The sequence below is a fragment of the Anomalospiza imberbis genome, chromosome 1 (assembly GCF_031753505.1).
Source record: "Anomalospiza imberbis isolate Cuckoo-Finch-1a 21T00152 chromosome 1, ASM3175350v1, whole genome shotgun sequence".
Taxonomy (NCBI): Eukaryota; Metazoa; Chordata; class Aves; order Passeriformes; family Viduidae; genus Anomalospiza; species Anomalospiza imberbis.
In genome coordinates this window covers 86,761,548-86,784,423 of record NC_089681.1, presented here as the reverse complement: position 1 = coordinate 86,784,423, position 22,876 = coordinate 86,761,548, and the positions used below count along the sequence as shown (strand labels likewise).

The 22,876-nt window shown below is 38.7% G+C and overlaps 1 protein-coding gene across 2 annotated transcripts; it reads left to right on the top strand.

Annotated features, from left to right (window-relative positions):
• Nucleotides 1-5,166: 5,166 nt before the first annotated feature.
• EEF1E1 (eukaryotic translation elongation factor 1 epsilon 1) lies at nucleotides 5,167-22,279 on the top strand. Of its 2 annotated transcripts, none has more exons than XM_068199178.1 (4): nucleotides 5,167-5,387; nucleotides 7,360-7,560; nucleotides 14,597-14,692; nucleotides 21,633-22,279. In XM_068199178.1, the coding sequence occupies exons 1-4, from the start codon at nucleotides 5,211-5,213 to the stop codon at nucleotides 21,771-21,773; spliced, it is 615 nt and encodes a 204-aa protein (XP_068055279.1). In that variant the 5' UTR covers nucleotides 5,167-5,210; the 3' UTR covers nucleotides 21,774-22,279. The 2 variants fall into 2 exon arrangements, with proteins under 2 accessions (XP_068055279.1, XP_068055290.1); XM_068199189.1 differs by having other exon boundaries at nucleotides 5,256-5,412.
• Nucleotides 22,280-22,876: the final 597 nt, after the last annotated feature.

Here is a 22,876-nt window from a genome sequence, read left to right as displayed (position 1 = left end):
CAGCAATTCACTTACAATGACCATGTTCTCAAAACCACAACAGACTAAACCAGCACTTACTTATCTGTAAAAGAAGCTGCAGATTATATTTCAACAACCAAATGTACCACATTTAAACATGATAAACCAGGTGTAGTTTTCTAGGTATATCACCTTTAAAATCTGTCATCTGCTTCATCTATTTGGCTGTCAGGGACAGAACTGCTTGTGCCAGATAGACACAACTGCTGAAAAAAATAGTGGTCCACAGCTGAAACAAACTTAAGCATTCAGGTTGGTATGTCAGATGCCAGTTTGTTCTCTTCTGTGCCATTTTTTGTAAGCCCGAATTTTCATACACCGAGCAATAATGCTTATTTAATGATATCTTCAAATTTGGAAGGCAAGTGAGAAATAGAGGATAGTAAATTTTACTTAAGAGGATGAAGCTGAGAGCAGAATATGTCTCTACAGAACTCTCAGTAAATTTTCTGTGTAAGCCCATATTTTCTTGTCTCAGGGAAATAAACCTCATAACAATCAGTGCTTAAGAGTTGACTCTTTCCTTATTGAAGAATAAAGTTTCCTGGGCTTTCTGTCAAAAGAATACTCCAAAGGAACATCAATGAGACAATCTCTATAGAATAATATATGTGTTTATGAATACATACACACTCTGTTGATTGGTCTCCAAATCCATGGAAAACAGTCAAAGTTGTTTTGGAATTATCAAACCCAAACTATCACCTGTGTTCAACAGTTGTTTAATTTCAAAATTGAGTCACAAGGTTTTTGAGACCCAAATGTAGATATGCCTATAAGAGACAAACTTCAGGGAGCTCTGAGCTATGCACAAGTCAGGTCTGGGAACATTTTAGGCATGGTGGTGTGGAGCTGATTTCTTCTTACCTGGGTTAATTAGCTTCTATGCAGCAGTGCAGTAATGCAGCTATCCCGCCTGTGGATCTGGCCCTGTCTTGCAGCTAAGATGATGACCTTAACTCACTGCAGCACCTGGGCAGCACCATGACTTGCAATTGTATTCCATGGAACAGAAGTGAAAAAGAAATCAGTGAATTTTATAATGGTCAGTGACCAACCCTCTTGTTGATCTGACTGAAATGAATATAAATATATGCATCTCTTGCTAAATTAAGGCATACTTGTGCATGAGGTCAGTATTCTCAGAAGTATGACAAGTCTCCCTTTCCCTGCTTTTGGTGGTGCACTGTCAAAGCAGTAATCACACAGCAATGTTCCTTTCCCTGTTTCCTTCAATATGCACTTGGGCTAAAATCAGCTGCTGGGACAGTAACCTCTCTGAGTGCCTGCCTGCAGAAAGGCTTCTAAGTAGCAGTCCTTTTGTCAGCGTAACCTAGTGAAAATGAGACAAAAAGAAAAAATTGTTGTGCCTCTTAGGTTTAAAATATTGGTTTGGAGTTGTTTTCTGCCTGACACATACAAGAATGGCTAAATTTTAACACAGACCTAGGGCTCATGTTCCTCTTATACAGCATGGGGTTGAGCAGGAAAAAACAGAAGCTGAAGCAGAGGAGAGTTGGCTATTACAAGAACCATTCTTTTCGTGTGCTCAATTTTCAAAGAGCACTTGGGAAAAAAAAAGTCAATTTCCTCTCTGCTTCATTCAGCCACTGCAGGAACCAGGAACAAATCTGGATCTTTCAGTTTGTCTGTACAAGTTCCCTTCATTTCAATGAGCAGCATGGTCTCAATCTCTTTTTTTTTTTTTTTTTTCTCTTAAGCTAAATGAATACCCTGATCACACAGGCAGTGCAAAGGGTATCACCCACAAACATTTAGCCAGTTCATTACCCACATTTAAAAAATTAATGGTGAAAACTCGCTGCAGCATCCTGCTTGGGAAATTTGTATGGGGTTTGGATTAGGAAGGTCCTACTGGTCCTGTTAGTGGGAAATAACACGGTATACTGACATTTTTATTTCAACAACTGTGTAAAAGTGTCCATTGGGTAAAACTGCCTCCTCCACCTCCCTGAGGGTACCTGTGAATAAACAAGCCTTAAGGTGAGCACAGTTCATTGTGCAAAGCAAGGACCCAAAACACAAAATGTGAAAAGGACTCTTTGTTTCTGGTTTTGGGCAAGGGGAGGAGGCCGTGCAAACAGGATCTCCACACCCCAGGGAAGTGGGCTGAGGAAGGAGTGGTACTCAATTATAACCTTGGCCTCCCTGTGGAAGAGGATGGCAGGGCTACAGCCGCCGTTGCTGAAGTTAAGAAGATGGAAGGAAAACGGGATTCAAATTGTAACTGCAGCAGGTTCAAAGCACAGGGCAGAAAATATTCTCCATTTGTATAAAATATAGATTTGTATGTAAATATTCAACAATAGCTTCTGTAGTAATGAATAAGAAATAAATTGCTTGTTTGATGTATGATAAAACCACTATTCTGCACAGATGATGCAGATGACACTTGATTTATATTGTCTTGCAAAAGCTTCAGACAATTAAGGAGAAAACTGTTCTGAGACTTATTCCATCGACAAAATTCTGGTACAGCTAACAGCAATATGATTCACACAAGGATCATCTGGCATGTGAAGCTTGTTTTAACAGATACCAATGTGACATACATAAAGCTGTCAGGCTTTCTCCAAAGGACAGTCATCCACTTCATGTTTCAAGTGGCAAATTAATTATATTTGACATTTAATTTATAACCTAAGGTATTTTAGATTTGGAACTTGACTATGACAACAGCAGATTAGAGCAGGGCCCTGTTTGACAGAATCGATTTTTCAATTTATTTTCCTTGTATGTGAGGGTCTTGATTCAGATTTTTGTGTCTCGAGCTTGTGTACAGGACAACGATACCTCTAAGCAAAGAAGGCATCGTTCACCTCCTCCCCCAGCCATTTCGTGGTGAATTATTTTGCACTCGGAAGCAAGTTTCTTCTGCAGCCTTAATCACAAAGCTCCACCTAATGGAATAAAGGGAGAACTGTGCCCAGAAAAAGAAAGGGAGAGAGACTTTGCTAAACACTGCTATCAAGGAAAAACTACTACACAATCGCAAGCAGTTAATCTCCTCCATCTAATTTATAAAGTCTCCTTTTCCAAAGTCTTTAAAATTTTGAGGTCAGATGGTAGAAAGTCATAAGAAAAAAAAAAAATGAAGCTGACTGAAATTGTGACCTTTTTATTTTAACTGATAGATATTTCAACACAACAGTACTAATATTTTACACAGGTAGATTGCATCTTCTAGGTTCTAAAGCTTCTAAAAAGTATAAATATATAAAATAACCTGTAAGTGTAAGCATATATTTACTGATAGATGTTTCGTTAACAAAAGTAAAATTGCTCAATAATGAAACTATCAACTAGCTTTCAAACAGGGGGCAAAGCATTTCTTTCAATTTTCCCACTGAAGAGGAAGCCTTCTGTATAATTTTAGATCATTCATTGATATCACAGAGCTGGAACACTACTGGAACAGTATAATTTCAAAATACTGCTTAAAGAAAGGAGTTGATTAATTTTAAAAAACTCTGCAAAGAGCAAAGCCATTTTCAAGGCTTTTTTTTTTTTTTTTTAAGTGCTGTGCAGATGTTAATATAAAAGATCCTATAAAGTTTAAAAATCCACTCACAATTTCACTCTGGCACCCCAGCCAGAGGAAGGCTCAGTGTCCACTTTCAGACTTTTTCTACAACAGAAGGTACAAATCTAAATGTCACCTTGAATCAAAATAAAGTGTTTCACTGGAGAAACAGGACATTTGTCAGGATCATCTTATCTGAGATGACTAACACAGTGATAGCCCTGAGTCTGTATTGTAAAAATGTCAGCATTAGGACAAGAGTAGCTCATTCTTTCTAGTAAAAAATGTTAATTTGGTGTTTAGTAGTCTTCTATCAAGAATTGCAATTTGATAGTCTGCACAAATAAATCTGGAAGTCTGAAACTGTTTTAATTTGTAACATTTATGATCATACATAAAAGTATGACATCTGCAGCAGAGCATCTTCCATTGGAAAGGTCATTAAATCATGTCTTCATCAAATCTCCAATACACTAAGTGCAGTTAAGTAAGGCTATTTCATGGCCAGTTGAGATTTTGTGGGGTTTATCTCTTAGCTCCACTACTACCATTAACGGTGGTGATTAGGATGATTTTCTTAACCCTACTTTTATCCCTCCTCCTTCTTTTATGCCCTTGAGTAGCACCTTGGTTCTGGCTGATATTTTCACTAGATCCCTAGTGATGTAGCTCTCCACAAAACTTCAGCTCCCCTACTAAATTCGGCTGCACTTGGCGAAGTTCAAGATTTGCTAGATGGAAGAAGGCAGGACGTGCGAACGGATGGATAGAAGTGGTGCAATGGTTCCTGAGAAGCTCAGGAGAAGGGAGGGACGGTCTGTGTGGACAACCTGGGGGCATCCCCCAGGGACACATCAGGGCAGCTCCTTGCGTAGCACTGAGCCATCCATGGAACCGAGCAGGCTGGAACACTGGAACTGTCCAGAGAAGGGCAGTAAAGCTGGGAAAGGTCTGGAGCAGAAGTGCTGTGAGGAGTGGCTGAGCGAGCTGGGAGTGTTGAGCCTGGAGAAGAGGAGGCTCAGGGATGACCTGATCCCTCTCTACAGCTGCCTGCAAGGAGGCTGCAGCCAGGTGGGGATCGGCCTCTTCTGCCAGGCAACCAGCAACAGAGCAAGAGGAAATGGCCTAAAGCTGCACCAGGGGATGTTCAGGCTGGACATCAGGAGGAATTTTTCCCAAGAAAAGGTGGAATTAGCACTGGAATGGGCTGCCCGGCGAGGTGATGGAGTCACCATCTCTGGAGGTGCTGAAGAACAGACTGGACGTGGCAGTCGGTGCCATGGTCCAACTGACATGGTGGTGTTGGGTCACAGATGGGACTTCCCGATCGCTAAGGTCTTTTCCAACCAAACCGATCCCGTGAAACCCCAGAGCCTGGACGCCTCCCGCGCCGCCCCCGCCCCGGGACTGCGCAAAGGGGCGGATCTGCCTCGTCCGCCCCTCACGGCTGCCCCGGCCCCGCGAGGCCCCGCCCCGGAGGCGCGGCTTGGCGCGCGCGTGCCTGGCCCGCCATGCGGCCGGGGACGTGCAGGCGCAGCTGCGCATGCGCTGGCCGTGACCCCCCGCTGCTCCTCCCTTCCCCCCCGAACGGCTGAACGCGAAGCCTCCCTTGGCTTCTCGTTGGCTGGCAGGTCCTTTCGGGCCAATGGCAGTGGCGCTTCCTTCGGCGGCGCCGTGGCGCTGTCCGCCAATGGGGCGAGCGGTTGTAGCCGCCCTGCTTCCCTGTCCCGCGTGTCCCGCCGCGCAAGATGGCGGCAGCGGTGCGGGGCGCCGAGGAGCTGGAGCTGCTGGAGCGGCTGCTGGGGCTGCCGGGCGGGAACAAGTACGGCGTCCAGGGGGAGCGGAAGGTGAAGGGCGCGAGGAGGGGCCTGGAGCGGGTGGCGGTGGCGACGCGCGTGGGAAGGCGGGCGGGCGTCCTCCGGTCTCCTTTCCCCAGTGGCTCCTTCCCTCCGAGCTTCCCTTCCCGCCTCCCTGGCAGTTCCCCCCAGACACCGATGTGACGGTGGCTGCGCCCCCCCCAGATACCACACCAGCCGACGTCTCCTTGAGCGGGGTCTCACCCGTGCTCCCTCCAGCCCTTCCCTCACCAACTCTCACATGTTGTGGATGTTGTAGGGCCTCGCTGCCTGCGAGCCTCTGGGCTCTGGAAACTCCTTCCTTCTGCTTGTGGGAAGGGTCATCATGTGTCATGGAAGGGATTTCGGCTTGATTTATACTTGTTCTTTCAGCACTTTCCTTTTCCTATGCCCCTGCGAGTTACGTCTGTGCTATCTTGGTTATATTACATGGGAAGAAAAAGGTGCTGTTTTAATAAGAGGAATATGTCTGCATTGAGGACGTGTTGCTCTTAAACATTTTATTCTTTTAAAGTACTCCTACCTGACACGAGGTTGTAGTGGGGTGGGAGCCTGCAGTGCGAGGGCCAGAGGGAATGGCCTAAGCTGAGACAAGGGAGATTCACACTAGATATTAGCAGATGTTTTTCCCTCGTGGTGCTGAGGCATTGGAATAGGTTGCCCAGGGTGGAGTATCCATTTCTGGAGACGTTTAAGAGCTGTCTGGATGTGGCACTGGGTGATGATTTAGGGTTGCAGTGGCAGTGCTGGGTGGATGCTGGACTGGATGCTCTTAAAGGTCCTTTCCAACTTTGATGATTCTATGGTCCTAGATGTCTTAGTGTTTCAAAGTTTACATGGAAACATTAGGTTCCATGGTTTAAGGGGCACCTAAGGCATGAAAATGCAGTTTAGAGTTGGCAGTGTCACAAATTTATGAGCCCTTTGTTTGATCCTCCCTCCTGGAGAAGGTTGGTTGAGAAATGAAGCTTTGCAGTTGTCTTATGTTTTGGGGTTTTTTAATTGACAGTTTATGACTAGAGTCCTGAATATCTATGTGTGTTCTTCAGTTGCAAAAACTGCCTTAATTATTTTCCAGCCCAGCTGTTATTTTAGTGCTATTACCATAAAGCATAATGCTGAAAAGTCCAAGTAACTAGGTCTCTGTGTAGTTTTTGTGGCTGGAGGCTCAGTGGAAAAAAAAAAAACTTGATAGTAGTGAAAGACTCTTGATATAAGTACAAAAATAATATTATGTTTCAGCTTGCACCTTAGATTAAATAAATCTGGACATAAACAGACTGCTCTATGCGGTCAAATACTTTAAAAGTGTTGCATTTTCGTCAGTTTCTTTTATTTTATGTCATAAATACCTGAATGGGCTTCAGCCTGTTGCTGTGAGTTCAGTTCACTCACTTCATTTCTTGAGGTGATGGTCCAGATTCCTTTCCCACAGTTGAACACATGCTGCTGTCACTCATAAAGACATCATGCCTAAAACTGGAGCTCTGTTGTGTTGTCCTGCTGGTACCAGTGAGCTCCTGACTGCTGTTCAGGGTGTTTTGGAATGGTGCAGTATGTAGGAATAAGCTTTTCAGGAGGTTTGGTTACTGCAGCCTGCTTGCTTAGAGAGAAGTTGGATGCCACTGACTTCACAGTCTTAAGTCAGAGTCCTGAATTTGGAAATTAGTTAGAAGTCAGTTAATAATAAGATTTCTGCCAGTGTTATAACAAGCAATGCTATTTCTGCCTAATATTGACAGAATTTGCTTAATTGGAGCTAAAGGTGTCCTGATTTGTTCATGTTCTTCTGTAAGAATTGAAAATAAAACACCCCATAGAGCAAAAAGTGAACACAGACTTGGTTTTGATGGCACCACCTTTACCTGAATGCTTCTATGTTCTGAGGGAGCATAAAAAACCAATAGCCATTCACTCCCCTTCTGTTTCCACTTCCAGGTTCCTGTTCTCCAAACCAACAAAGGCCCTGGGCTGACAGGGTTGATGACCATCGCTGCCCACCTGGTCAGGCAGGCTAGGAAAGACCAACTGCTGGGGAGCACTGCCGAGGAGAAGGCTGTGGTGCAGCAGTGGCTGGAATACAGAGTGACCCGGGTAAATGGAGGCTCCAGTAAGGAAGATACTAGGACAATTCTGAAGGTAAGGAGTGCTTAATTGCCTTGCCACTGAATTTTGGAGTGACTGGACCTAGAAGAAGATTATTACAGTGCTCATGTGTGTATGAGCATCCAATTAATAAAATTTAACAAAATCTAAGGGCTTGACAGTATCACTAAGTACTGGCTTTTCCTGCTTTTCACTTTTATTGACAAAAATACCCAGCAGCCTGAAACAGAAAAACAGCTAAAACTGTAACATACGTGAAGCAGAGCTCTTGCAGTGCTCAATGGCTGTAAATTGCGAAGGGTGTTTCCCACAGTTTAGAGACTGTTCAGCTGCCTGTGTGAGGCGCCAGTTTCTCACCATCTTCATAAACCCTTGGTTATAAGCAAGTTGGTGTTGTGTTCCAGGGTAACACTTCTCTGTTTGTTTTAAGAGCTGTTCTTAATGATGTGGGATACAAGCCATACTTGATGCTGTGGTAATTGGTATTGATGCTAAAAGGAGGTACTGGAGAGAATTGTGTATGAAAACTGATATCATAAAGGAGCCTCTACAAAACTGTCCTTAACATTGAGCTACTTTGTGTGGAGTCCTTGGTCTGCTGTTATTAAACTTTTATTGTAGGCTGAAGCTTACTTCGTCTTAAACAGGTGGAAGCAGAAAAGAGGATCTCAAGGGTCCCCCTTGTTGTTTGAGCAGCCAGATGGCAAGGAGCGGATAGCAAAACTTACCCTATTTTCCTTACTCCTTGCAACTGCTGATAAGTATTTTTGCAGTCTGTGGGAACAACTTGAAGAGAAAATTTGCTTTACACTGTTAAGCACTGTTTACAAAGTATGTATATATAAAAGGGCAGTGAAATTCGATCAATTTTTCAAGTGTTTATTTTTTCTAGTTTTAAAAGTATGTTTTAGATGGAGATTTACATTGGCCAGTGCTGCCAGTGAGTCTGAGTTTAGAAATTTGTGAGCTGCAAGATACTTGAAGCTGGCCGAGTCCTGTTAACTTCTGGCTCTGACAAGGTGTGCAGAACCCAAAGACAAACTGAAGCACTGTTAACATTGTTACTTAAAGGAATATGCATCCTAAAGTGATACAAAAAAAATCTTTGTTACTCTTAGAGCTGATAGCCCTCTTGGTCGTGAGGCCTATGGTGCCTGCATTACCTACCAAATTTGTGAAAACCCTGACAAACCATTTCTCTCACTTGAGCCCCAAATAATCAGAGTTATCTTGGTTTTATTGGATCTGGGGAATATCTTCCATTGGTTAATAATGAGTTTGTTTACATTGCGTATATTGAATTATATTAATTTGTTTATGTTTACATTGTAACATATCTGCTTTTACTTTCTATGTGCAAATGCTATCAAAACCTTCACAGTCATGGTTACTCTACCGATACAGCATGAAAACTGTCTACTCTTTAGGATTTTTAGAACTTGATTGAAGGAGGCAGTGCCTAATCAGGGTTTAACTTCGGGTTTAGCTGTGGTATGATGAGGTGGCCCATGGAGGTCCCTGTTGTCTAAACTTTTATGACAAGGGTCACAGAGTTTCAGTCATTTTTTCGAACAAACTTGAAACTTGTGATGCTTTTTGTTCTTCCAAACTGTGAGAAAACCAGATGAGAACAAATAACTAACTTCCATTTACCTCTCTTGCCTTTTATAAAGACCAAAAGCAAGTTTTCTGTCTTGTTATAATAAAATTCATCTGCTCTGGATAGTTTTAGGGAAGATACCTGCAGTGTCAGCACATGCAAGAGTATTTGCAGAACTGCATTGGAGCATTAAAACCAGATGCAGAGATATGGTAGTTTCCTGCTGGAGCTGGGATCCCTTTGGGATCCCTTTCCATCTTTGGCCTTAGTGACACTGGTTGTGTAGAAAAGACAATATGCTGAAATACAAATATGTAGATATATCAAGTGTTTCCAAGCAAAGCAAAATTTCCTTACTGAGAAACAAACAGTGTTACTTTAGAGAGAATCTCTGCCTTGAAGTGCATTTAAAATTTTTTCTGTGGATTTTTTTTAAGCAAGTGTTGAATAACCAGAATTTATTTTAACACAAGGCTGCTGTGGAATTGTTTCAGCATTAATAATTTCATAGTAGAGCAATTAAGAGCTTTTTTTTTTTTTTAATTTGTTCTCTTGCCACCATGATTAATCAGAAAAGGGGCAGCCTACCATTAAAGTATACTGTGCCAAAGGGAGTATGGGTGAAAAAAAAAGAAGACCTAAAATAGGGAGGGAAGTCTGAGGCTGTAGTTTTACAACGTGTCTGGAATACACAATGGCAGTCTTGGGACAGTTGCAGCCTAGAGCCACAATTTATAATAAGCTGCGCCAAAAACAGTTCAGTAACTTCTGCTATAAACTTTAGGCTGCCTCTATTTAACCCTTAACTGATGTTCGGGTTCTACAAAATGTCAGTAAATAAGTGGTTTCATGTTTGTTAATTTGAACTGGAAGGATTTTCTGTTTGCTTCATGAAAATAGGTTGTTAAATTGTTCTTACTAATGTGTTGCCTAAAGCTGTTACTTGGCAGGAAAATTATGGTGAAGCAGACCATCTCAACCAGGGTTTTCATATTCATCCAGAGCAAATGCCACAATGTTGAGAATGGACCAATAAAGGGCTTGTTGAGTTTTGTCTCATTCTGATTTGTGCTTCTGTACTTGACAGAATTAATGGGAGCAGTACTTTTGCTCCAAATCTGTTCCTCAGCAGATCCATAGGAATTACGAATGTCAATAGCAGCGATAGCATAATATACAATGCCTTATATTAACTTTCTTTTCCACAGGGTAAAAGAGTATATAATCTTTTGTTTCCCTCATGTTTAGTTAGTGGTAATTTAAGCTGCATAGGAAAAAAAAAAATCTGAAAATTTGAGTTGTCATGTGCGATAACCGGTGTTTTTTCTGTTCCTCTATTCCATCAAATGTCTACTTAGGTGTTAGTGAATTCTATTCAGGAGATTTTAATGTCTCTGCTTTATCAATTTTAGGTATTTTAGACCTGAGGATTCTTCCCCCCTCATACCACATCTTCAGAAACCGCTGACAAATAACTGGTAGCTTGTTAAATTCACATAAAAGCATCCACATAAATGTAGAAACTTCTGGTCTCTGAAGGATAATAACTAAGTGTCTCATAGACAACAATGTTCCATGATTTCAATTAGCTTTATCGCAATCTCCTGTGCTGCCTGGCTGTAATCATGAAATCCAAATCAAAATCTGAATAAGAGAGCTTCAATTTCTATTTAATGTGCTTGCTTGAAAAATTACTCTTTCCGCATGTACAAAAGCAGGTTAATCCATGCTCTGTTCATGCCATTAATCCACAGCTCTGTACATTGTTTTTTTACACACTTACAGATTTAAAGGTTGAATTTCTATTATTGCAGCAATGTCTGTTTATTTTTCTTCTTTTACAGGAAACTCAGTAATACAATATTCTTCCAGACCAGGTTTAGCTCATAGTTTGTCAGTTAGAGAGAAGAGTCTTGCATGAGAATTAAGAATACGTCTATGTATCAAAAGTGTAGTTCTGCTTTTCTTGGATGTGCTGCAGAAACCCTTTTTTGGGTTCTGCATTGTCAGGGGCTTTCACGAAACATTTGGGAGTGCTCAGCTTTTTGTCTCTGCATGGTGCGAGAGGCATAAAAGCATTTAGGGCATAAATGACCTCGAGAATCTTGCTGACTGAAAGGACGGGAAGTCTGTGTAAGGGAAGCACATACACCAGTAGGGCGTTGTAGGCAAAATATCCAGAACAAAAGCAGAGTGTGATTAGGTCCTTTCGAAGCTCCTGGGTTGTCCTAAGAAGCAACTGTTCCATATCTGAGCCACTGTCACAACTGGCAGTGACTGGCAGGGATTCAGCAGCCTGAGCAGATTAAATTGATTAGGGGCCATTGGATTGCATATTTAACAGGCAGTAAGCAGTGCTGGGGGTGCTCAGACATGTGCTCTGAATGGCATGTGTTGAGCTGTTGCTATATAGAGGCTGTAAATAGGATTTTTTTTCCACGTAGAAGAAGCAAATGGAAATCCATCATTTAGTCCATAAATAATGCAACAACTCTTTCTGTTGCTTTTTTTCCCCTCATACACAAAAATGGTGTTTGAATTGCTGCAGTTGATCAGTGTATGCAGTTTTAATGCATTGTAATGCAGCTATGCTTTAAGTACCTGTCTGAAATTTGTGTTTCTCAAGGGAATACAACAGTAAGTTTATATAGGTACAAGCAACTTCCGGGACTGTCTTAGTCTTTTAATCCTGGGTTTGTATATATGGAATTCATTTAATTAATGGTGTTCAGTACATGAAAGAGAAATTATTCAGTTGACAGCAAGCAGACCTGAATTTCCTGCATGTGATAGAAATTCTGTAGAGTTTTGTGTTCATATTTTCATTAATTTCTCCAGGACTGGAACACTATTTCACTTTAATACTGTGGTCACTTGAGCAAACTTGACTTTCAGGAATTTTTAGCACATTTGGCTATTAGCCAGTAATAAAATAATCCATGGGAAGTATAACCCATGAGGCAAGATTAACTAAATGTGCCTAATGCACATGAAAAAAATATGGTGTTTCTGAATTAGTGTGACTTGCAGAATGAAATCACAATGTCTGTATTTTAGGGGAGGAAAGTACATGTTCAAAACCAGAATTGTAAGCTAATGCTAATTTATACAAGACTAAACAATTTTTGTCAAATTTAACTTGCTCAGTTAACTGGCTTCATAAAATTTGATGAACCAGAATAAATAATTGTTCATGCTGTAATGGCTTACCTTGCCAACGAAGTTTTAGGATTTTTTAATTGATGACTATTTTGAGTGTAATATGCAATATAAAACTCAGAATTATCTGAGTAATGCTATAATTTTTTTGGTGAAGAAATCCAAAATTTTCAGCAGGGAAATAACTGTGGTGATGCTGCCTTCAGAAATAATGAGCTTTTTCCTTTACAAAATCCTGATTCCATAGCCTAAGCCCAGAAGAGTGAGGGAGGAGGGGGAGAAGATATAATTTCTTTGGTGATAGTATTCATTACAATGCATGTGGAATTTCTGGTTAATTGAAATAAAAAATGCTAGTCAGAGAATTTGTTTCAAAACAGACAAGTATGTGGATTTTTTTTTTCCCAATAAAGCAGATCTTTAGGTTTGGAGTTTTTTCTTCCTGCAAGTTTTTTCTTCTTAATATTGGATTTGCCTTTGTGTTGCGTGTAGAAAATTCCACAGAACTGTAGTTACATGTGTGAGGTAATTTGAGCACCTACTAACATGAACAAAGCAGTAAACCATTCTAAAGAAAAGAAGCTACATAGCCAGGGGCAGTTGACCTTACAGAATTTTAACTATGCAGGGGTTAATATGTTTCCCTGATTTGTTCTAATAAAAGAAATCAAAGCAGACATGGGGCTGTTCAAATATTACAGAAGTACAGGAGTCCTGTCATGAAGAGGTTATCAAAGAATAGTAAGGTGGCTAAATGGAGTCGAACTTGTCAAAAGCAAATGCAAGGTTAGATGTCTTAAATTCTCAACGTTGTAGTTTGGTGGTTTGGTCTTGGTTTATTTTCTATATATGCATTATGGGAAATCGTGACATCAGGAAAATTATGTAACCCCAAAAAGTGCAACATGCTAAAGGCCAAATATATTTTTTTAATTATTTAATAAGTATTAACCTCCTTCTCCTTGTCCAAGACTTGTTTTTTCAATAAAATGTCTGAAAAGTGAATGTGCTCTAATTGAGACTGAAAAATTAAAATTTTGAAAATGTTAATTACGGTTAAGGTGCTTACCTCTGTTTCTAGGGCAGGGGAAGGGAGTGGCTTAAGCCACTTAAGCATTGTGTGCTTATTTTTTTCCTTCGAATAAGGGGAGTTTCCAAATCCAAGGGAAAGCTGGGAAACTGTTTTTGTAGATGTCTGAAAATAATACTGTAAAACAAAAGCTGGCTTATGCTGGAGTCCAGGTAATTTTATTGTTATATTTGTTTAGAAAAAAGAGGGAGGCAGAAAGGTGGATAAATTGGATGACAAGTAGGTAGGCTTTGGAGAAAAGGAAGGATGGGTAAAGAGGTAGAGCTGATGTGTGATGCCTCTGTCCTCAGAACTGATAAACTTGGACAACAGTGAGCCTGTCATCTTCTTGTTTTCTGGCAGAGAATAGCTGCATACAAAAAGCCATGGAGAGGAGTCTTCCTGTTAATATGCATTTTAAATAATTATTTACTGAACCTGAATGGAAACCTTCTACTACCCACCCTCATAGCCTCTGATCTGGAACAGTTGAGATGATCTTAAAATGCTGGAAATTCTCTCTTACTAGAGACTTGGATGGCAGCTGAATTGACAATATCAGTCACAAAGAATTGCTAGCAGTAACTTCTATATTAATAAAAGCAGGTGTCAAGTGATAGCAACTGATGGGTATCGAGATAACAGCATCAAGCTTGAAACACCTTGTCTTCCACCCCACTATTCCTGTGTGTTTCCCTGGTTCTTAGACATTTGGAGTTCCAGAACCTTGCTGGCCAGCTGCACGGAGTCCTGGAGGACAGGCATAGCTGCTGCTGAAAGAACAGTATGCTGTCCTTTTATCATAGGACTGCATTTTCTATTAATCAAATGTTGAACATTAGAAATTGCAATCATAATTAATATACAACTCTAATTTTTGAATTGAGTCTTCGGAAGCCAAGAAAAGACAGACTTGAAAGTATTTCTGTGGAGTTAGCTTAAAATAATTAACATTTGCATTTACAAAAACTTTACTACATATAAAGCACTTTGTTTACAGATCAGCATTTAAATTTTTACCTAATTTTCACTGTCAAAGAGGGATATTTTATTATCTTGTCGCTTTCTAGAATTTTTTCTTTTATTGTCTGTTTTGTTTGCTGAGTTCGGATAACTTAAAACTGGTGTTTATTTTATATGCATGGTCTCCAGAGGAAATTTCTATTATTTTTAACAACTGCATTAATATATCGTTTCACCAAGTCCATACTACAGCAGTATAATGATTTCTTCCTTTTTAGGATCTTAACATGCACCTTGAAGATAAAGTCTACCTTGCAGGAAACATTTTTACCTTAGCAGACATTTTGATGTACTATGGATTGCATCATATCATGGTAAGCATTACTTATATCATTTTTATGTGTACAACTATCATAATTGTTACTTATCTAAAGGGTATTGTTGTAGAAGTTAACTTACTGAATGGAACAGAACAGAGGAAAATAAAACTTGTTTTTAAGTTTTCCATTTTATTCTTGAATATTTAGCTATGGATCTGTCAAAAGACCTGTAGTGTCAGAATGCTTTCATTTCCTCTGCAAAATATAGAAAGGATGATACCTATCCCTGTTTCTACGATTGAGGACTCTTGCCTTTTCAAGTCTGAAACATCACTGAACTACAGTCACATAAGTACATGGGCAAATAGATAAATGAGGCTGAAAGGATGTGTCAGAACTGAAAGTATTAACTTCATTAGTATTAGAGAAATACAAATGCATGTAAATCAAGCTCCTTAATACATAAAAAAAAAGTTTGAGCCATAACAAATTGTCATTTGCGTTTCCAGACTTAAATGATAAGGCTTGATAAGGTACATAATATGAAAATAACAAGGGGAGCTGGTACTTAGGAGGAGAAGGAAAAAAAGCCCCACACCAAAAATAAATTTGTCCTGGGTGGGGAAGATGTTGAGATTATTTGTAGTCAGCTCAGGCTACTATGAAGTGCACCTTGAGTTCTGAACCCAAGTGCTAATTTAAAGATAAACCAGTAGACGCTATTTGCATTTTGGTGGCTGGAATGTGTTTGTAAATGAGCCATTGTCGTTCTCTGGAGTGGGAAGAAACCAAAGGACTCACATAAAAATTCTTGGGAAAAGATGAAATCAGTCAGTTTTGCATTAGAAAATTGAAGGGGGGAGTGAGGATAATTAGAAGGAGATGCCTCTGACAAATGCATGTGTGTCTGAGAATTGAATTCAATCAACTGGGTGAATGGTTACTTTTATACAATTAAAAGTAGAGCTCTGGGAGAAGTGTAGAAGAATACATTTCAAAATGGAAGCAGTGGGGAGGGGTAATCAAGTAGTGAAATTCTAGCAGAAATGAAAGAAAACTTATGTATCTGTATCTTGACTGTCCAGGAGTAAAAGTTCAAATGAGTGTCAAGCACAGGAGAGGGAAGCTTCATTTCAAAAGGTTTTTGAAAACATGCTAGAGTAAGTCACATAGAATTAATTCTGTTAAATTATTTACCTTGTAAAATATCTTAAGCAGTAGATGTGTTGATTACAGTGTCAGAATGGGTTACCTTTCATATATGATATGCAGACATAAAAAATACTATAAGTATTTTCTAAAAATAAGATTGTATATTCTGTAAGAGAGTTCAAGTTCAAATGAGACTTTTTTAAAACAAACTTGCCAGGGGAAAATCCAAACATTTTAAATTTAGAGTTTGCTCTAGAGTAGACCACCTAATCAAGATGAAAAGATACAAGTTACTGCTTTGGGAAATAGAGCAGATGGTAAAAACAAATGACTTGGTGCTCCTGGGTGCCTGCAACCATCTAGACACTACTTGGGACAAGTTTATAGTACAGCATCTGTTTCTGAAATGTTTGATTTCATCAAAGATAATTTTCTGAATCGGAAAGGTATAAAGGGCAAGCAACAGGGTGACTGTTCTAAATAAATATGAAAATCTAGGAGCTACTAACTAGGAATGACATGTATTGTGAAGGTTTCAGAATTGATAAACACACAGAGGCAGGATCTTCAACTGTAGAATCTTGTGATTTTATGTTTTTTAATGTCTTAATTATTTTTATTTATCTTGTAATCAGAAGAGAGTATGTCCAGAGCTGCTGCTCTGCCCTAAGCTTTATGGGGGAGGCAGGGAAAGCTGCTGTATCTCATGTGATGTAGTTCAGAGAAGCAGTTTGTCATATCCACCATTGCTTCAACTAAGCCTTGTGCAAAATATCAATACGTGTTTCCTATGATGCTTTAAGAAAGGAGGTAGAAATGGGAGACATGGGGCATAGGGCACACCCACAGATGCTGCTGTCCATCAAGTTGTCTAGAAAATTGATCTGAAAATATCACTGGTAGTACCTTAAAGGTTTATCTCTGCCTTTGATAGACTAAAAACTACATGCTAACACAGACATTAGTGATAGGATACTGTAAATACTACTGACATACCATGGTCATCCTGAATAAGACAAGTAGTAAAACTTTAAAACCCTTCTGAATCACGTTTCATTGAAAAAGTTTTTAAGACCAACCACTCCTATAGCTCAGTTCTTCACCTGTGATATCTTGGTTTCTCTGAGTATAGATCATGCATCTTTGTATTCATTCCCCCCTCCCATCTTCATTTTGCCCTTCCCATTATCCAGGAGGGGTTCTGGAGTCTGGTTCTTCACTTGTCCAGGATCATCCATTTGAACTGACAGTTTGTTTACTGAACAGCAGCAACTCTTAATTCTGCAGCTGTGTGCCTGCCTTTCATTCTCTCTGTCCCTTCTAGTTACCTTATAAACACAGTAGTGCAATGTGTTTAAAAATCCATATTGTGGGAAAAGAATTACTATTTCAGTCAGTGGGAATCAGATTCACAGGTAGTGTTTCAGGGATTTTGAAGACAGAATCTGTTTTGGGTCTTTTAATTAGAAATACACAGTCATAGTAATAAGGCAGGAACAAAATAGTACATGCTGTTCTGCATCATAATATAGGTTACAAACACCCAAAAAATGTAATGTTTGATACTGCATTTTCAGTAAATGTGATCTACATTGTCATATATAATTGATGTGTCTCTGTGTATGTAACATTAATATTGTTGTCTTATAGACACTTCAATTCCAGATATACACGTGTGGATAAATATGAATAATAAAGTTCTACTAGGTTAAAGCATAGATTGCAGAGAAAACATGAATTTAGAAGCATTGCTTGAGGTTAGCTTAGGCAATCAGTAAATATTAGATTCTCCCTGTGGTAATGAATTTGGAGCATTTTTAATTTTTTTTTTAAAGTTTCAGATGCCTTAATTCGTAAATATTTTTGACCAGCTCAAGTCCAGTTTTATTTCAAGATAAGTAATCAATATGATGATTGATCTGCTTTTATACTTCAAAAATGTTTTCAGAACCAAGGAAGTGATCTCAAGTCTATCTGACTTAAAAATTTCTTTAATAACGTCTGGAAAATTACTTATGGGTGAAGTTTATATCTGCACATGGAAGATGCCTCAGTCAAAACTTTGGTGTCAAACCAAATATGAACAAGTACAAGACAAGCTAAGCAGTTGTCCTTGAGTCAGAACCACTAATACTGAACTGTAATGAGACTACAATAGTAGTTTATTTTGGAGTTATTTTTTTCATAAGGAATATTTCCTGTAATAAACAGATTGCCATGACTTTTTGTTAAAATTTGCTGATAAGTTGCTTATTTTAGTACTGAGGTAATAGGCTTTTCTTCTAAGCTATGATACTAAAAATGGTTCTTCAACTGAATTGCAAAAGAAGCAGTTTTAACCTAAAAAAATGTCATTTTAAGCTTATTCCTTTAACAGCAGAAAATTAGACAAAATTATGTGAAAGTACATGTATGTCATGAAATATACCATTCAGCTGTTTGGGTTTTTTGTCTTTTTCTCCCATATCTAAAGGCTAATTTTAAAAAGTCAGGTAGTATCTATGCTTTTCTTGATGCTGAAGAGGTTCATATATAGGCAGGTATTTTTAGATTTTCCATGACCTGCAGGTTGTGGGAATGGGGCTTTATGCCTGCATCCCCAATGCTACAGAAAAAAAATATAATTAAAGCTTGTGTATTTTTAGCCCTTTCAGAAACTCTTCAAGTTGCATTGTATGATAACCACCTTGGTTCCCCTCATTGAGCTTTGTGGTGGAAGAAAAAGACTTTTTTTTCATGACATGATAAAAAAAAAAGTCTGTCAAATTAAGTGTCTGCTTCTTTGCTATTAAAATAATTGCTTTAATAGCAAATAATTATTTTAACAGCAGAACAGCAGCCTTTCTTAACTTGGGGGAATTATCTAATTTAATGAGGAAGAACAGAAAATACCCATCTAACAAAATGTTGTAAAAAATGCCTAGGAAGTGATCTCTAAACAATTAACCTAAGAGTTATGTTCTGAGTAAAAAGTAGAGCATGCCACAAAGTGCTTTTTAATATATTTCACTGATAGAGTACATTATGTAAATAAGTAAAAATATCTTGTTTGTTGTACCTAGAGTACAAAAAGAGGTCTTATTATTAGCATAGCTGTCTGTTTTGCCCTTCAGATGTTTTTTCACTGTGCTAACAGAATGAAAGAGGACTAGTTTTCCAGACTTCTGTTTTTTATTTACATTGGAGAAACATGAAGATCAAGAATTTGCAGTGAAAGATTATGGGAAGGAAATACTGTATCTGCTGCAAAATCTAAAATTTAGCTCAGCCTTTCCATAACCAGGTGCTTATCCATTAAAGACTTTGAAAAAAGTTATTGTGAACTCAAGGAACTTAAAGTTGCAGTATTTTAGTATTTGCTCATACTTAAATACCTTTCTTCACTTCAAATAGTTTTAGATTGCTTTAGAGCACATACACTGTTGTTTTCACGCACTGTGTAACTTTGTAAATGATCCCTCAACTTCATATCTAGCGTCAGCATCCAGCTACCATTAATTATAACACACTGCCGGTGATGAGAAGCATCTTTCCCTAAATGGTACTGCTTTCTTTTTTGGTCCTGAATATAGTGCACTTGCAGAAACTCAGGCAACTTTTGAAACAGTGTTATATTACTATAGATTCTACTTTTCATTTGCAGTGCCTTTAAAAATTCTAGACTTTCTTCCCCCTCTTTGTTAGTGCTGTTCTGGTTAGTGCTATTCATTTCGTTAATTGCCAATAACTCTCTTATATTTCTAGATCTGCAAAAATATGTGGCTGGTTTTTATGGTTTTTCTGCACATTTCTATCAGACTACAACTGTAGGAACAATGTTTACATTTCCATGCCAGCAGCAAGAAGAGCAGATTTTCTCATACTGCCTGAACTGGGGTTCATAACAGTACAAAATTGCAGAAGGAAATACATCTGTAGGGCTGTGCTTGTATTAAGGCAGGTATGTTCCCTAGGAAGAGCAGCTTCTTGGGTTTAGGAGCAGCTGCAAGATCCCTGCCTTTTGGTTACTGCCACAGTAACTATGCTCTTAACTTCTCATTAATTGAGCTTTAATGCTGTGTTCCATTGGTTTAGAATTCCCTTCTGTAACTCCTTGAAATTCTTCTCCCTCAGTATTTTTCCACTGGTTCATCTTGTAGTATATATCCTTACATTCTTTTTGCTGCTACATGTTTAAAGCTTCCTAGTTCTAAGCCAAGTGCTGGGCTGTGTGAGAAAACAGCAAGGAGAAGCAGCAAATCTGATAGGAAACTCCTGAAATCAAAAGGGGGGCATGTCACAAGGTGAAATGTAAGACAAGATGAGGTTTTAAAGAGCAGCTTTTTACTCATACACCTGAATATCTAAATAAGTATGTTTAGCTCTTTCTGTGATCCAAAGTTTGTTGAAACATATTTGTTTCCAGCTGTCCTGTCCCCAATACCAAATTTTCAGTGAACCTGCAGCATCTATAAAATCTTGTTTGTAGAACAAAGTGTAAGGAATATGCCATTTGTTTAGCTTTTGAGGAGATTAACCTTGATTAGCTTTAGAAATTTAACTATGAAAAATATTAGGCATGTCTAGATCACTGTTTATCTGGTAAAACTGTCCTCTGCAGATGTGCCCTTTTTCATTGACTGCTGGCATTGTCAAGATTTAAGTTAAGCTTGATGGTGAATTGGCTAACTGAAAATGAAGTGAGGTGAATCCTGCACTGATTGGTTTCACTCTTGGTGAGGTAGGATAGGGGAGTTGATGTGAGGATCACATTTTGTTCCTGATGCGGGTTTTATAGTCTGTTTTGAGGACAACCCCATTTGTAATTCAGTTGTTCTATGTCAATGTGAGAAAAGAGATTATGTTCTAAACTGATAAGCCAACTTGTTTACAGAAAAATAAGAAGACATAAAATTGCTAATCAAGAATAGTAATACAAGTGATACAAGATGGGAATAGTTCTACCGCTGGTTTGAAAAACTCCAAAGTAATAACAGACTTTGTAGTAAAGCTTTGAGGGTGTTGCTGACCCAAACTTCAAAGACTTTTAAAGGTAGAATTTGGATCTCTAACTGTAGATAACTTAACCTTAGCCAGTCTTCTTATTAAGGATAGACTTGAAGCTCTGCATTACTCGAGCCACATATCCTGTGACAAGGAGCTGTTGCAATAGTGTGATAGAGACTTCTCCCTGATTGATCCTGAAGCTGTTCTGTGTGATAGTACTTTAAATATTTTGATGAAGTATTGGCAGGTTTCCAGTTTCTTTTACTGTTGTAATACAAATAATGCCATTGCTGTCTTAATAATGTAAGCTAGCAGATCTGAATAGTTAAGTTATGCTGATTCTTAGTAACTATTCTATTTTGAGCAATAGTCATACAAAACAATTTCCAGTTATCCTATCCAGTCTGAAATTGCCTGGAAAAAGCTTGCTCCTGTACTTAAAATGCACCTTGAAGCATGATGTAGTCACTTTGCCTGTGAGGCAAGACTGTCTGCTAAATGAACATGAAAAGGTTGTGCATGTTGTGGAACTCTTCCCTGCACTGCCCAATAGTGTATGCTGACCCCATGAATAGAGAGATGCATTAAATTCATGCAGGCTTTCCCCCCCTCTCTATCATGCAACTGTATATTCCACCTCCAGGTCTGTTCCTTTGAGTAGGTTAAATTCCCGTACATATTATGGGTTTGAGTTTTACTATGTGAAATTAGGATAGAACACTGCTGGACTGTGACAAGTTACTTGAGTTTAAATCATTTGTTAAACGATCCACTTTTATTTCACCTTACCACATGTTATGACTCTAATGATGCAGTGCCTGGTGTTACTGGTGCCTTGTATTTATTCCCCATGCAGGTGGACCTCACAGTGCAAGAAAAGGAGAAATACCTTAATGTGTCTCGTTGGTTCAACCACATTCAGCATTACCCAGGTGTCCGACAGCATCTGTCCGACGTCGTCTTTATCAAGAACAGATTGTACACTAATGCTCATTAAGACAAATTTTAATGTTGTGTTGGAATGAGGTGTGAGAGTTCAGAAGTTGTACTGTCCAAAGCCACTAACCTGCAAATACTGTTTTGTAACCTTCTGTATGTGAACCGAAACTGTCAATGCCTCGAATAATACAACTGCATTGAATTGCTGTTGTTCATTCAAGAATCTGAACTTAAGAATTATTATTGTGTATCCAATTAAACACAAAAACGGTAGAAAGATGGAAAAATGGAGTTTTAATTCACTTTTTTTTTTTAATTTTAAGGTTCTTTTAATTAAACATTCAAGTGAAATTACATGATCTTTACCATCAATTATTCACTCCTTTTGCTATTTATTGAATGTTTATGTATGTCAACCAGCTTTCCTTTCATTTTGTTTTCCATGGATGTTTACACTAGTTTTGTACAAGTTAAGAGCTATATTGTGTGCCAAGGATGTGAAAAAGGGAACATGAAAATGTTACAAAGTATTTATGTAACCGAATAAATTATTTTAAAACTGTAGTCTTAATTTGGCTGTGAAACTTTCTAGTTTTTCTTCAGTAAAGAAGATTTTAAAAGGTTAGTTCACTTCCTGCTTCATTTTGTGGTGTACTGTTTTGACTGTAAAAATACTTCCTTTCAAACTGGGTAGCAAAGTTAGTGTTCTTAAAGATTTTGCATGTGCCTCGCTTCATTTTTTACACAAGTGCAAATGCACTTTTCCCACCCCCCAGCAAAACTAACCAAAATGTAAGCTAATTTGCTGCTCTATCGAGTTCATTACCATTGTTTAAAATGGGCTTTAAAACCAACTACACTGTTGTTGAGTTACAAATTTGGATGGGTCATTTTACTGTAGAATGTGGTCCTCTGGTTTTTATTTGTAACAAGTATAAGAGTGCTAACTTGAATTGGTTAATTACCTTCAGCACAATTCAGATAACATTTCTTTTAAGACACAAAAGAAAATACTTTGATATTTTAATTGATAAATGGACTTCTATGTTGGTTTCTTCAGCAGTGCTTAGCAGACAACTTCACTTGTACATTCTTTTGTTTTATGTGCTACTTAGAAGCCTCTCACCCAGTAAATAAAAAAAAAAACTATCTTGGACAGAC